This window comes from Rhincodon typus, chromosome 3, assembly GCF_021869965.1.
Source record: "Rhincodon typus isolate 14 chromosome 3, sRhiTyp1.1, whole genome shotgun sequence".
NCBI classification, from domain to species: Eukaryota; Metazoa; Chordata; class Chondrichthyes; order Orectolobiformes; family Rhincodontidae; genus Rhincodon; species Rhincodon typus.
Window position 1 is genome coordinate 53,850,339 of NC_063334.1, and position 16,615 is coordinate 53,866,953.

Genomic DNA, 16,615 nt, shown 5'->3' on the forward strand with positions numbered 1-16,615 from the left:
ATTTACAAGTTTTTCCCCTTTTTTTACTGATTTTAATGCACTGGGAGATGTCACCTCTCCCCCGGAGAACCTGTTATCAGTTGGAGCTTCCTTCTATCAAGAACTGGTGGGTCGAAGGCAAATACTTTGTGCACGTTCTTAAGTGTGTTTTGCTGTTCATTTCCTTTCTCACCCAAATACAGGGTACAAACAAGGCCACACAAGTTGCCCCAAATTTTGTGAATTAAAGTACATTGAAGGCATCAGTGACGTCATACGCAGTGGGCGGTTTCCATGGAAGTGAACCTACCTGTGGCTGGGCGGCCAATCGGAGAGCGGGTGCGAGTGTCAATCAGAAAGACAATAAGAATGAATCAATACGGATCAGAGATTCGGGCGGAGAGGGAAATGGGATTTATGAATGAAAGTGAAAAGAAGAGAATGAGAGAGGAAGTAACACTTTTTTTAAAAAAAGACCCCAATTCTCAAGCAAATCCCCAGCAAAGCAAAGACGAGTAAAGTCTACTCAAACTTATCATTAAGTTTTAACACATTAGATTTTCCATGTTCTGCATTAGGCCACACCGGAAAGTTTAAGCACATCAAATCACAACGCTCGAGAAGAACTGGGTGAGCTACTGCGTCACTTGAGCTCTGCAAGGAATATGTTGAGGCTTTAATGGGAGTGGGAGGTCAATGTTTTAAAAGGTTTTACAAACACACACTACCGTAACTTTTTGATGGGGAGCTGATGCTGGAGAGAGATGCAGCCGAATGTCCCGCAAAAGTAATGGTTCTAGCCTCAAAGTAGGGTATTTGGAAGGGAGGCGGGGTACAGAGATTGTCTCTCCGATCAACTTCGCAAAGGGCCGACAGCCACTGAGTGCAGCCCGAGACAGCTACAACTGGGGGACGCCTGGAGAGGGCGGGGTCTCGCTCCGAATGGCTACCATCGCTGTCGATCATACCGACAGCTTATCCGTCGCCCGCCAATGGGTGGGCGGAATGCGGAGCTGCGAACTAATCGTTTCCCGCGGACCAGACTGGGTAGGCGGGGTCAGGAGACGGCAGTGACCAGGATGTGGGCGGCTGTTCCGCTATTTGTTTGCAGTTTTGTTGAATAGATAATGAGGCGCTGCCGAGGTAATTAGAGCATGCTGGAGTTTTTTTTCGTATGTGTGTGTGTGTATGCGCGGGGAGGAGGGAAGTCTTTCCTGTAAAAAAGAACCGTAACCAAACTCAGGGCAGCATTGCCTGCAGAATGTGGACGGAAAAGCAGACGAGAGGCGCACTCTGCACAACACAGTGAGAAAGAAACTCTTGGCTGCAAGCGCAAGGGACTTCTGAATGGATGCCTGACACCAGCCGTCCCTTATGCAAAAGATTAGCAAACTCCAAAACTTACAGACACCAAGACTATGGCAAGTCTCGCTGCCTTGATCCGAGTCGGAAGCCACCTTCTCGTCTGTTTTCTGTTGGTTTTGAGCAATTCTCGGGCGCTCGTTCGCCGAATCTGCTGGCAAGCTATCGTGCAGTGCCAGGTCGAGCAAGATTGCAGCTTTGCGTACGACCAGTATATGGAGGCTTGCAGATCCGTTTTAAACCTGGAAACCAGACGCTGTCCCAGCCACTGCCTCTCGGCTCTTATCCACCTCAACCACACGCAGAACGGGCCCATGCTCGAGAACTGCGATTGCCTCCAGGACGAGCTGTGCAAAAGGACCAAACGTGCCATCGAGCCCTGCCTGCCGAGAACCCGCAACCGGGACGGGGTGATGGGCTGCACCGAAGCCCGCCTGCAATGCGAGACCGAGCCCCAGTGCAACAACGCCATGCGCCGCTACCTCCAGAACTGCGGCAAACTTTTCAATGGCATCAAGTGCACGGATCAGTGCCGGGAGGTGATCGAGAGCATGCTGGTCATCCCTAAAGCCTTGCTCCTTAAGGAATGTGTCTGCGACGGAGCAGATCGACCTATCTGCGAGGCGATCAAGGATAACATGGCCAGACTGTGCTTCTTTGGACCTGAGCATAGTTCTGGCAGCAGCGGCTCGGACATGGAGCCAGATGATTACTGGGACTATGAAGAAGATCCAGGAGACAACGTTATCAGTTATGATGATGAGAATAAAGACACATACAGGTACTCTACAAGCGCCAGATCCTCCTCCAGTTTCCCACTACTTAATGTTTTGACTTTGATGGCATCCATTTTACTACTACTACTAGTTCCCGGTTATAAATAGAGTACAACTTTTATTCTTCTTCAAAGAAAGAAGCTCTGCACTGCCATCTTCAATATACAAAAGACAATTTAATAGACCTTTATATAAAATTAATTCTGGTAAGATTTGTTTGTATTTTCGGTTGTATTAGAGGTGCGGAATTAATCTCTGGTACAACTAGTATAAATCTTATATGACTGGTGTTTTTTTTTAGCCAGTCGTTGTGTGTTTATGTATAAAGTTACAAATGTATACATTTGGGGAATAATTTATTGAAATAGAGACTTAACCACATGGCTCTGGTTTAGCATCGAGCTGTGAGAGAATGCAGTGATACATTTACTAGCGAACTTGCAGGATTTCAATACTTATTCTAAAGGGAAATTGATTTATAATAAATTGTCGGCGACCCCAGTTGAACAGTCTAAGATGCAACATGGAGATTTCGAAAGGTTGTCTTTAAATATGTATTTTTGGAAATGCAGAGATATTAAAAAAAGGCCTTGATAGATATTGTTCTTTTAAATAACTTTGTAAGGCTGTCATTAACATTGTATTTTCATAGAAGCCATAAAGAGTCAGCTAGTTTAAAACAAAATTTCGCAAGACTTGCGTGTCTGTTCAAAGAGTTGATTGAAAGTGAAAATGCTGACGGTTGTTTCGCGATGTTTGATAATGTGTCCGTGAACGTATAAGATACCAAGTTTCCCAAACTTCCAGCGCCATCACATTTGCTGTTTTCACAGCTGATAGCTGAGTCGAGCTGTGACTTTCGACTAATCGAGTTTCTGCCGGTCTTAGTTTGCTTTTTGCCAATAACTCCAGAAAGCTTTACACTAGTTATTCTTAGCGAAGTCCTCTTTATTTTTAATATCCTGGTCTCAGAGGATAAACATCATAATTTTAGCTGGCTGACCAAGCAGCACTGACTGACGTGTTCATTGTACAATATATAATGGATTTGGAAAAAAAAATCATACTTCATTGTCACGTATTATACTTCGACTACCAGCCAGATGCTACGAAAAGCCGCGTTTCTTTGCAAACTTCCCGACGAGGTGCGTAGTGTCAAGAGTTCTTTAATGCAAAGCCCAAATATACGGAAGGATTGTTAGAAGTTACATTTTTCTGTGCTGTGCACTGCAGTATCGAATCAGAGTACATTCTTTAAGTTGTACTTTTTACGGCAGCAGGGCAAACATTCAAACATGTAGAATCATTACAAAAAAACACACAAGTATATGCATACATTGTAACATGTTGTTTAAGTCGCTTTCTGAGGGCATTCAGTCTGGGCTCCTGCCAGGGCTCCTGATCCTCACTCAAACGCCCTTAGATAAATAATTACACTCTTAAGCACCCGTCGAGTGCTGCTATACTTGACCTTGTAAATAGAACTGTTTGCAGTAGGAATAAACTCCGTCGTTTGAAATCTTTAAACATTTAGCACAAAGCAGGCTCAGTCCTCTGGGGATTGCCCGTGCCTTCTCAAATAAGTCGCGCCACATCAGGCTCGCGGAAGAAGTTTATTTATCTTTTCTCTTGCTGTTTATTTTATTCTTTAATGTTGCGGTTGGAAGCCCAGTCAGAAGTTTAACTGTGCCCACAAATAAACTTACTTTGGTTGACGGATTTGTTTAACGACCGCAACACTATTATGCGGATTTTACATAAAGAGAAACCTGTATGTTTACATTTGTAACCGCTCAAAGTAGTTGTTTGTACACCTAGTCACTTGCACTTTAAAGTGGGCAGAGTCTGCCCGAAAGCAACTGTTCTTTAGTTCTACTGTAAACTGATATTATTTTTAATCTTTTGCAGTTACCCTTACGGTCTCATTTTATAAGCATGTTTAAATTTATAATTTTTTTTGTAAATATGGATTCTTACTGTCTTCCCATTATGTAAATTTCAGTGCAGGGAAAGATAGAGTACTTTGAAGCGTAGTTTAATGTCGTTAACTATCGGTGACTTTTACAAACGTATTGGTCTTGTAAGCATATTATGTTTTAAAAGATGACCCGTTGACCCGAAGTGAAGTCGTTGTTTGCTAACTACTGTCCAGATGCTTTTGGTTTCTACTGTGCAGATAGTTGGAGTGATGGCTGTTTATATTAGCCTAAGTAGATTTAGCATTCCCTTTTTCCATTGAATGCATCTTGCAGTACAAAACACACCAAGATTTCCCGTAAGGAGTGAAAACATTAGCACTGCAAAGCCTGAGGTCTAGCAACTGGAGTGATAATTAACTCACAGGAGAAGTGGGGTCTGGTTTACAAGCGGTTGTCAATAGCATCTGCCTAAAATAAATCACTAGCCAAACAGCTAGTTTGGCAAATGGAGTTGCCGTTGTATAAAAAAAAGTGCTTCAGTCTGAGAGCAGCAAGAGACACCACAACCGTGGGACTAAGGCAGACTAGTGGAGGAACCATTATCTTCATAACATAATCGGACAGAATGGAAAATGTTCCTCGTTTTACTTGACCTCAATAACTAATGTTTAATTTTTTTTATCCATTTTAAGATTGAATCTGATGCTAGTCAGATTCCCATCATACCTCACGAAACTCAGAAATATTGACAAACTTCTATTTTGAAGCTCTCACCAAAAATGTGCAACCTGTTAAGTTGAAAAGAGGGGACACATGTCTGAAATGCCACACTGCCAAATCAGCTAGTCTAACCTTGTTTGCTGCCAAAGTCGCTACAATCTCCGCAATAATTAATACACGTTGAGATGATTCGATCAGGGATTTGTTTCAATGATATTGCTTGCTAAATAAAACTACAGGTTGATTTATCGATTACTTGAACGAACGCTGCCCGGAGCCACACAGGACAGAATGAATTCTGAGGTTCACCGTTGAGAGAGTGCAAAGACTTTTTCCTCTCGCTCTCTGTGACAGAATGTTTAAGGGACTCCTGAACAATGCAAGAGAACAAGGAACAGTTCATTTAACTGACAGAGAGCATACAGTATATGGAGAGAGGGTCTCTTGGTCCACTGATCACCCTGGCAGACAGCAGACCTTTTGTATACAAGACACAATGGAGAAAAACAGTACTTGGTGTTTATGAAACCATCATGACAACAACATTGACTGTCCAATCAGCTAACTCGCAGTGACCATTCTCCCACGAGTAACCAGGGCTCCAAATAAATTATTTCAACAATGTTTATTACTGGACGACAAGAGCCCTTCAGCTGCATTAATCGGGGAAGTCGAGTGGCACTTTTGTTATGTAAATGTTAAGCACATAATAGTTCAGTCAAACAATGAGGAGGCACTTCATTCTAGCATACTACACGTCTAGGAAACTGCAGGGAATTATGTGGGAAATATCTACACACTGACAACCCCCAGTCTCTGGTGCATCATAAATGTATGGGCTTCAGATATTGTTATTGTGGAAAGAATGCTTTCAGCCACCAAATGTTTAGGTGACCCTTTACAAAACCAATACAGTGACACTGCCTGGGGATTATCCGCACAGTGGCAGTCCGCGGTCCCTGTTACATCATAAACGTGTAGGAATTAGATCTGCTTATTGTGGAAATGTTTTATTTAGAGACAAAGGGGCTGGTGTGAGAGAAAAATGACTCAAGGACTAAGTGCAAGTATAATGCATTTGACAGGACACTGCAAGAAATGACATGGGAAACACCGGCATCTCGACGGGCTTTGCTCTGCACTATGTCTGATTTATGGGAAAATTGTATTTCAGTCGTTGAAGGAAATGCTGTACCACAGAAAGGAGGTGCGATATTAAAAGATGACGGACTTGGTCAAATATCTACAGGTTTACAGATTCCTGCCATCACTCCAACAATAGGGATTAGAAACTCAAAATTTGCAAAGCGTGTAGAGTTAAGACCTTCTAGGCATTGGGATGAATGATGTGGGGAATATTTGCAAGAAAATCAGAAATTGCTGGAGAAATTCAGCAACTGAAGAAGAGTCACTAGACTTGAACGTTAACTCTGCTTTCTGTCCACAGATGCTGCAAGAACTGCTGAGTTTCTCCAGCAATTTCTGTTTTTGGTTCCGATTTTCAGCATCTGCAGGCTTTGTTTTATTTTGGGTAATATTTACCTTGCGTTAGCTCATGAGCATCACAAATTCATTCTGTACAGAGCTGACACGACAAACCAAGAACTAATGAAATAGATTCCAAAATCCACAGAGTGGTCGCAGGCATTATATGTGTAAAGAGCATGGCTGTTACCTATCTTCTCAAAATTATGTAAATTTTCATCTTCTGTTGCGGCCAATTGTAAAATGTTACTTATTCATTATTGAGACAAAAGCCGAAAGAAAAACAACTAGAGAGTCGCGTTGCAATCGTCAAAGCACTTCATGGGACCGCGAAAGCGAATTATCTTCCATAAACTTTGCTAGAACGACTCTTAAAACAGTGTCCAAAAAAAAATAAATGAATAAATAACAGGAAGACTGAATGATAGTGCATTGTTCTGTTCTAGGTTATAGTAGGTACATCGCCATAATTTTTCATGGCTATATTGTTTTCCTGTGCATCTATCTTATTTGAGGCAATGTCAAAATGTACTAGTGGAAGTAAGAAGCAGTTTGAGTTTCAAGCTGTGGGGAACTCTTGGGAATTATATGGGAACTAGTTATTCTGATATCAACCCAAAGTATATTTAAGCCAATATTAATAGATCATATAATGAAAATAAATAAACAAGAGATAGATGACATAACTCTATTTAAAAGAAATACTGCATTTAATACTTAAACAGCGTATTTCAGAAATTTTGCTTGACACAAGTTCTGTCACACTGCCTCGTTCAATCAGGTCAAATTGATATTAAAGAAATATTTCTACCTGCACTGGTCTGAGGTAAGTAGCTTTCATGTGCATTGGTATTGCACTGTTCTGAAACTTACTGGATGAAAGAGTCAAACTTTGCATTCATTCTGGGTTGCAATTGAAATGCACTCCTGGCGACACCAGAATCACTCTTGCAAATCATATTGTGTGTTCTAGGATAAAGCTGTGAAAATACATGCTCTTCTCCAGTGAATATTGAATATTTTGAGACCATAGACAAAATCCTCAAAACTTTTAAACAATTAAAGAAATCTCTAACTTCACCATAAAGTGCCCTATTCGTCTGGTAGACTACCTGAGTATCCTTAAAATCTGAAAATAATGTGCTAGAGAAAGTACCTGTGGAGAAAGAAGCAAAGTTCAATATGACCCTTATTCAGACGTCTGAAGAAGCATTCAAAATAAATCATTTTAGACTCAGAACTTTAACTTGGCTCTGTCTCCAAAGATAGTGCCAGACCTGCTGAGTTTCTCCTGCATTTTCTGTTTTTATTTCAGGTCTCTAACATTCACAAGTGTTTGGTTTTGCTCTTAAAATCTGATTAACAAGACATTATGTTGCAAGTAAAGTCAAACCCACAACAAGTTGTTTTGAGCAGGTCGCACTTTATTGTACTCTGGAGTTGGGTGAGAAAATTATGCTGTGTTAAGAATTGCATTGGTGCAAAGCAGAAATTGCAATCTAGTCTCTTTATTATCTGTGGTTCACAGGCTGGCACCTGGACAAAATTAAAACTTGTACAATCCATCTTTCCACCTATTTCACTGGATGTAAACTCATCAAAATTGTTTAGAATTTTTCCTTATAAGAAGGTAGAATGTATTTTTAATGGAGCTAGAAATGGAATCTAAATTTGCCAGCTGGACAGTTAAGTAGCAAATTAACTTCAATATGAATATTATGGGATGATGTACTTTGGTAGGGAAAGAAAACCATCTTCTATACCTTAATTTCTAAGATAGTAAAAAGACCACAACAAATAGTGATCTAGAGATAGTAGTGAACTGATAACAATGCATCTCAGCAAAACAATTAAAATGTTAACAGAGTATCAATATTTATTTTAAGGTGTATAGAATTCAGAAGAAGTGGAGTTATCTTAAACTGAGACCAGTTCTAGCCTCTGTGCCGTAAAAGGTACAACGAAGAATTTGCAAGCAAGATTTACAAGGATTGTCCCAGGAATGAGACTTTAAATCTCTTGGGAAAGATTGAATAGGTTGTGGCTATATTTTTTATGAAAAGGAAAAACTCAGAGGAAAAAAATGGTTTTAAAGTTATGAATATGTTGGCCAGGGTAATTGTGGAAAGAATAGGTTTAAACGTTTCCAGGTCTTTGGAGATGAGCTGGGAGGCAGGAGTGCAGGTAATATGATGGATGAAGCTGTTGGGAAAAGAGCCTGATATCTTGCAGTCACCTTGGGTATTGCCTGTGTCAGAAACCTTAGTAATGTCATTGTCCATAGGTAGTGAATTGAGACAATTAAATGTCCAACTAAGACCCACTTCCTACTGCTGCAATGGTTCCATGTCAAAGGACCTGTCACCACATCACAAGACTGTCAAGTAGGCACTAGCAGTCTTCCAGCAGGTTCTTGGAGGGGACCCCTCCCTTAATGGCTGCTCCATGGTCCACAGAGTGTTCTGCTGGTATTAAACACCATAGATGTCTAATGTGCCACTGCTAGAATAGGACCAATAGCCAATAACCCTAACCGTAACTGTAACCCTGATCATCTCAACAAACTTCCCACTTTTTAAGTTCACCTCGCCACGAACTCGGTCTCTCCTTAATCTAATTGAACTGGCTGTTAATTGCCTGCTGTAGATTCTCAACTCCAGCTGGAGCAGGAACAGCGCCTACCTTCAGCCCTGAGGGTAGAATTTAATCCTGTTTGGAAAATACTGTCCCATATTTCCATTTGTCAGAGAAGCTATAACCAGGGTTCATTGATACAAGGCATTAATAATAAATTCTTTCCTTACTCACAGGGTGGTTAGAATATAGAACTACCAATAGGAAGTGGGTAAGACAAATAACTTGGATGCAATTATGAAGAGGAAAAATGATTTCATAATAGTTTATACAGTGGTGCTCTCTTAAAAGTAGGTTCTAATTGTCTGTTATTTTTCTTCTTGAATATATTTGCGTACCTGTGTTCCAAATGATGAGTGCAGGAACTACAAATGTGAATCTTTATTTCTAGTACCTGCTGGCAAATACATTCTGACTGAATGAAAATAAATATAGTTTTTCAAGGATGTGGTAGAGGACTTATTATATGTGATATTTGGTAAGATATTTGGACTGTGGTTGCTTGTTGTTGTGATGGTTATAACATTTGATTTAATTATGACAAAATTTGCAAGAAAATTCAACTTGTCCCCATACAGCATGTTTCACTCAATAGGACTGTAATAGTCAATAATTTCAAAATACATTCTGAGTATACAGCCTGAGGACAAAAGTTTCAAATTGGAAGTTACAAAAACTACAGTAATTTTTGTTTCACTATACACTATGTTCTAGTCTGAGAAGCCTCAATATATTTTCAATATTTTTGTTTCATAATGTACATGATTTGAAAGACTCACGGCCTTCTATACCATTTCTAACCTCTCTGCCCACTGTGGCCAAAAGTCTTTAGACAGTGAACTTCCCCCACTGTGCCTACGTGGCAGCTGCTGCCCCAAGCTTTAGTGCATCCCTCTGCACTTGGGTCTGGAACCTGAAACAAGAAGTTTCAGACAGACCAAAGGGCATTTTTCAACAAATAGATGGTTCCCCAGCTGCTGCTGATGTTCACCTCAATAGTGCATCCCTGGGAACAGACCAGAGAGCACAGAGACCTGTGCTACGAAGCTGCTTGAGATGAACCTTAACAGATATCACTGTATTTCTCTGCAGTCCTTCTTTGCAAATGCACATTCCACAAGCTGGTGGACAACAGTCTTTTCTCACCACAATCACCAAAATGGGAATTAAAAAAGGTTGATACTTTGGGTCTGTAGGAATGACCTGACAGGAAAAGCCTTTCTCACCAAAAACTAAGCTTAGTGCTTGTTTGCAAGTTTCAGCTGTGAGGCATTCTGTCAAATGATTTTGACAGTCTGTTCAGGGAACCATCTGACTTACTCCTACTACTTACTCCTTTTTATCCCCAGAGCCTTGAGGACACTACATACTAACTAATACCTATGAATTGTGGTCAAAGATGTGTTTCTGCATAAACATCTCTATGGAGGGCAGGTAATACAGCATGGTCCAACTGAAAAAGCAATTATATTACACTTGTGTACTTCACTGGGACAAAGTAAAGTCTGTTATTGTCTGTGTATTCTCTTGGGGTAACATAGCTTGATGATTACACTGACTATAAAAATTCCTTTGTCCCATAGATAGACAGTAAAGAAGAAAAATGCTATAAATTATCAACATAAACAAAAAATTGCTGGTTCTATTAATTTCTAAAGATATTCTGAAGATACTATGTAGTAACCGTATATTTAAATTTGGCACAGATGCTGATCCAGTGAACACCTGCTCTGGTAAGTGTCGCCCAGCAGTTCATCATAGATAATAAAATAATATATACACAACCTGTGAAGATACAGAGACCTCAGCACTCATCAATTGTAATTAGGATCTTTAAATTTGCACAGGTAAAAGTCATTGGGATCTGGAATATTTTAATAGTTAATCATTCTTTCCTCATGACAATATCTATAATTTGTATCATAACATAATCATCATACTCATTCTTAAACTTGCACTCATATCATTTTCCTAATAGACATTCACCCTGATAAACAGATATATAAGTGATACTTAAAAAGACAACATCCCGCCCATTTTCTAAAGCTTGTCAAATGAATAAAATGGGTGACAATGCTGAGTAAATCTATGGGCTCATCGTAGTCAATACTAACTGCTCTCTGCTGGAATTCTTCCTTTGCATACACTACTGAAGAAAATTTAGGGAAGTCACCAATGTAAGGCTTACCTAACATGTTAAAAGCTTGTGAAAAGCTGATTATGCATCAGGAACCAAATGCTATAATCTTTGAATTCCCAGTAGTTGTTGGTTCACCTTGCATAATTGGAACCTAACACTGGAGCTGTGAAAAGAGTTAACAAACAGGGTAGTTCAGCTGTATAAGTACGGGAAGAGGTTTTTCTATTAGGAAGTCGACAGTTTTTTTTGGACATTTCAGATTGTCAAAGACAAACAGAAATTACCCAAAGGACATGTAAGAACACCACTATGACCCAGCAATGCTCCACTGTCTGTACTGGATACTGACTAAGCTGGTGTTCTTAAAAACATCAGTGCCCAAGGGAACCCAGATCAGCATGGAATTTGTGAAAAAGAACTGGCATCTGATAGGTCCAGACTTGCAATCCTAACATTTACACTTTGCTGCTATTTTCAATAACTGTCACAAAGGTTATTAGCTTCCACACCACACCATCTTCAGCAAGAGAAATCTATATCATCTGTTAGTTTGCTGTGCATTTCTGTGAAAAACATTGTTAAAAATGTTCTATTTTACATGCATGACTTCAACTAAAAAAGTTGCATCAAACAGTAACAGAAGACACAGATGCTTTCATTTTTATATTTATGGCTCCATAAGGTTAAAGAACATGACAACATAAGTACATAAGAACTAGGAGCAGGAGTAGGCCATCTGGTCCCTCGAACCTGCCCCGCCATTTAATAGGATCATGGCTGATCTTTTTGAGACTCAGCTCCACTTACCCGCCCACTCACCATAACCCTTAATTCCTTTATTGTTCAAAAATTTATCTAGCCTTGCCTTAAAAACATGCAGCGAGGTAGCTTCAACCGCTTCACTGGGCAGGGAATTCCACAGATTCACAACCCTTTGGGTGAAGAAGTTCCTCCTGACCTCAGTCCTACATCTGCTTCCCTTTACATTGAGGCCTAGTCCTAGTTTCACCTGCTAGCGGAAACAACCTCCCTGCCTCCACTTTATCTATTCCCTTCATAATCTTATATGTCTCTATAAGATCTCCCCTCATTCTTCTGAATTCCAATGAGTATAATCCCAGTCTACTCAGTCTATCCTCATAATCCAACCCTCTCAACTCTGGAATCAACCAAGTGAATCTCCTCTGCACCCCCTCCAGTGCTAGTATATCTCTTCTCTTTTAAGGAGACCAAAACTGCACACAGTACTCCAGGTGTGGCCTCACTAGGACCCTATACAGCTGCAGCATAGCCTCCCTGTTTTTAAACTCCATCCCTCTAGCAACGGCAGACAAAATTCCATTTGCCTTTTTAATTACCTGCTGCACCTGCAATCCCACCTTCAGCGATTCATGCACAAGGACACCCAAGTTCCTCTGCACAGCAGTGTGCTGCAATTTTTTACCATTTAAAACATAGTCCATTTTGCTGTTATTCCTACCAAAATGGATGACCTCACACTTATCAACATTGTACTCCATCTGCCAGACCTTTGCCCACTCACTTAGACTATCTATATCCCTCTGCAGACTTTCAGTGTCTTCTGCACACTTTGCTCTACCACTCACCTTAGTGTCATCTGCAAATTTTGACACACCACACTTAGTCCCCAACTCCAAATCATCTATGTAAATAAAGGCTTCATACTATGTTCAATACCATACTATGCATGCTATTAGCCATCAGACAATCTTCAAATTGTTGCATGTTGTGCAAAATGTATGTTATCATACTGTATTACCATTTAAAAATCATGTACTTTTTAGGTAATGCTCAGAATTTATGCATTTCATGGAATCATGCACCAATTTTTGAAAGAGTCTGAGGTCTGAAAGGTTCACTTTTGGGAGAACATGGCTCTGCTCTTTATCTAGATCCTCCCTCAACAAGGCCACTAATTCTTCTGATCTCTGTCCATGCCTTAGCTCACCTGTTGCTAAGACCCCCACCAATGCCTTTGTCACCTCTATACTCAATTATTCTATTGCTTTACTGGCCAGCATTTCAGTTTGAACTCTACATAAACTTGTGATCATTCAAAATATTGTTACTCATGTCTAAGTTTGCACAAAATCCCTTTTACACTCATTCCTGTGCTCACTGTTTCAGATCTAGCAAAGATTCTTATCCATGGTTTTAATTTTTTTTTTCATTCGTGGATGAATCAATGACTGGGCACAGATTTAAGGAAAGGGGCAGGATGTTCAGACGGGATGTGAGGAAAAAACTTTTCACTCAGAGGGTGGTGGGAATCTGGAACTCACTGCCTAGATAGAGGCAGAAACCGTTATTACATTTCAGAGGTATTTTGATGTGCACTTGTGATGCCAAGGCATACAAGGTTATGGGCTGTAACAGCAACCTCCTCAGAGGCAGTAACAACTCAGAGGTGGAGGAATTCATTTAAGCGAATCGAGTGGTTTATTATAAGCAATTACCGATAAATGCAGGGAATGGAGTTCTATGTAGACACGCAGGAATACCAAACTCACTCTGATTCATGAGCATGAGTTACAGCCTTTTATGTACAGAAATAAACAACTTGTCCAGCAATCATCGCAGTTTATCTCCACCCCCTTTCTAGTGCGGTCATTCCCTAGGGCACATCATGTGCTCTCATTTTAGTTGGATAATTTAATCAGAGTTTGATAATTTAATCAGCCATCTACTTTATCAACTATTCCTGTCCTATTGTCCTGTCTAATCTAATGGTCAGAGTGCATAGTCCTGTGGTCTAACTGAAATGTCATAGAGGTTTTAGCCATTTCAACATGGTCAGTAGGCCACATTGTTCCACCTGAATAAGCCTTGCTTAAACATTTTCAGTCAACTATTTCATGTCTATTCTACTATACTTACGTGTGTATATGGGACAGTCTTCCCTTTCATGGGCCAAGTGCTGAAAAATGGGATTAGAATAGTTAGGTGGCTGTTTTTGACCAGCATGGACATGATGGACTGGAGGACCTTTTTTTTGTGCTGTAGACCTTATGACTCTAAATCCCTCCTCAGTCGTTTCTGTCCTCAACTCTATAACTGGATTCAGTTCTGAAGAAGTAATATAAGAGTCAGAATGTTAATTCTGTTTCTCTCTCCACAGATGCTGCCAGACCTATTGAGTTTCTCCAACACTCTCTGTTTTCATTTTAGATTTCCAGCATCAGTAGTATTTTTCTCTCATTGAGGAGATGTTTAGCAGGCAGCAAAGTCCACCTCCATTGCCGGACATTGGCCTAATTGTAATCATGGCTATTACATTCTCTAGCCCTCATCCCTCATTCCCCCATCTGCCTAAATGCCCTTCCATGCTCCTCCTCATCTCCCATGCCTCTTCATTTCTCAAGGTCCTCTCATACATCCCATGCCCTTTCCATTGCCCTCATGCAATTCTCCAAATTCTTCATTCTGGTATCCACTATGTACAGAAGCAATGGACCATTGGCAAGTTTGAAATGCTCGTGAAACTGAAAATAGAAGCAATATGGCTTTGAAAATCTCCTTTGAAAGAATTTGCTCAATTTTCAAGCTAATGGAAGTGTCAAGCACACACAGTTGTTTGTAATAACAATGACAAAAATGTTTAATCCATTTCACACCTGTTAATAAAGGCAAAATACAGTGGTTGCTGGAAATCCGAAGCAATAACAGACGATGCTGGAGAAGAACTGAAGATGAGTCATAAGACATTAACTCTGTTTTTCTCTCCACTGATGCTGCCTAACCAAATGTGTTTCTCCAGCATTCTCTGCATTTGTTTCACACCTGTTTCCAGAAATCAATCAAGTGGCCAAGCTGCTTGAGGGACAAACAATGGATAATAGATCAATAAGCATTTAATTACAGAGGGAAATAGTTTCCTGGGGTGTGGTTATTTTTCAGGCAATTTAGTTTAGAACCAACTGATTACGGGGAACATCTTTTTCAAGCAGGATTCAGTGGAAATTCTGTGTGCTAGGTAAAAGGAGTTATATGCCTTGATAACTGAAATACTCTACTAACAATGGATTGAACTTTTAGGATATCCATGGTGAGAAGAGAAAAAGAGAAGGGGAGAGAGAGAGTTTCTCAATGAAGACACCAGTGTTAAAGAACATTACAACCAGAAGAGATTGGACCCAAGGAGGCTGTGTTAAAGATGCTAGTTATGCCTCTGTTGAACTGGGAGCTTGCAACTGTGGGACAATGGAGAGGAATTGAAGAGACAATATTATCAGAAATAAGTGGAAGGTACATGAAATCTCAACAGTTCAAGTGTTAAATCTTCCAATTTCTGATGTGTCTGACTTCAGTTTTTCAGTCATTTAATCATTGTTGCAGAAGAAAATTTAAATTGTTAGAGTATAAGTAAATATATTCATTGTAATTTTAATATCTAAATGTCATTAACTAGTTAAGATAGAATGTAACCAATGGTTTTCATGTTCTTTGATTTTTGTGTAGTAAAATTCTTTTGTTTAAAAGCAAATTACTGATCTCGACAAAGATTCTAAAGAGAGTTCCATCTTCAATTCTACAAACAGTCAGTTATGAAAATGTTGCAGCTCTTAATCATTGCAATTTGCTAGCTGTTGGCAGTGAAACAATTTCTTTATATTGGTATTGTCCTTTTGAGGAAAAGAATGTGAAGCATTTGTGTGGTTGACCAAGTTCCAATCCCAAAATTCCATATGTTCTGACTGTAATAGACAGTACTTCCTAACTCGTACCAAGCCCTACTGAGTAAAGTTTTCTTTGCTTTTGTACTTCTGCCTAATTGGTAGATCCTATTGATCACCTAATAGGAGAAGGTACACAGGAGAAAAAGGTCTCATGGGTTGTATTTACTTCCCAATGAAATGCCACAGGGGAAAGACTTCCTGATTGTACATTAGATTTAATTAAATCTTAAACCTATTTGTTATAACCAAGTTTAAGATTTGATTGCACAAAGAAAATTGTTCCTCCAATTTGAGAACTTTGCAAACCACTTTTTAAAAATAATTCTTAAAGATAAAATATTGTGTAAATGTACAAATTACACAATAGAATATGAAAAAAAATCATTGTTATTGATTAGTAGTGCCTCTTTCACAGAATCACTTGGTATTAATCTTCTTTATTAGAACTCTACATTTCATAAGACATACAGCACTGAAGAAAGCACTACCTGTGCTAGTTCTTTGATAAAGCTAACAATTTAGTATTACTCTACTGTTCCTTCTCCATTGTTCTGCAATTTTTTTTCATTTTTAAGTATATATTAAACTCTCATCAAAAAAGAGCTAACAAATCTTAATCTACCACCATTTTGAACAGCACGTATCAGACGATTTGAAAACTCTGTATGCATACAGAAAATTAGCCTAATTTTCCCTCTATTTTGCCAATTATATTAAATGTGTCATTTGGCTATTAACCCACTTGCCAGCATAAGGGATCTTGTTATTCAACTAAAACTTTTATAGATTTGAACACCTCTATTAAATCTCCCACTTCCCTTCTCCAAAGGGAACAATTTCAGATTTTGTAAACTATCTAACAGAGGTTCCTAATCCCTTTTAACATTATGATGAATATCCTCT

At 39.5% G+C, this 16,615-nt stretch overlaps 1 protein-coding gene across 7 annotated transcripts; it reads left to right on the forward strand.

Moving 5' to 3' along the window:
• The first annotated feature begins 1,060 nt into the window (after window positions 1-1,060).
• On the forward strand, window positions 1,061-16,025 carry LOC109914792 (growth arrest-specific protein 1-like). 7 transcript variants are annotated; one of them, XM_048595202.1, is made up of 3 exons: window positions 1,061-2,122; window positions 4,729-5,963; window positions 15,072-16,025. In XM_048595202.1, exons 1-2 carry the CDS (start codon window positions 1,398-1,400, stop codon window positions 4,799-4,801), a joined length of 798 nt encoding a protein of 265 aa, XP_048451159.1. In that variant the 5' UTR covers window positions 1,061-1,397; the 3' UTR covers window positions 4,802-5,963; window positions 15,072-16,025. The 7 variants fall into 7 exon arrangements, with proteins under 7 accessions (XP_048451159.1, XP_048451158.1, XP_048451160.1 ...); XM_048595201.1 differs by lacking the exon at window positions 15,072-16,025 and having other exon boundaries at window positions 4,729-9,393; XM_048595203.1 differs by lacking the exon at window positions 4,729-5,963 and having other exon boundaries at window positions 1,062-2,122.
• Window positions 16,026-16,615: the final 590 nt, after the last annotated feature.

Excerpts from the sequence above, each read along its gene's own strand:
- LOC109914792 (XM_020514399.2), top strand. The coding sequence starts at position 1,398 with ATGGCAAGTCTCGCTGCCTTGATCCGAGTCGGAAGCCACCTTCTCGTC.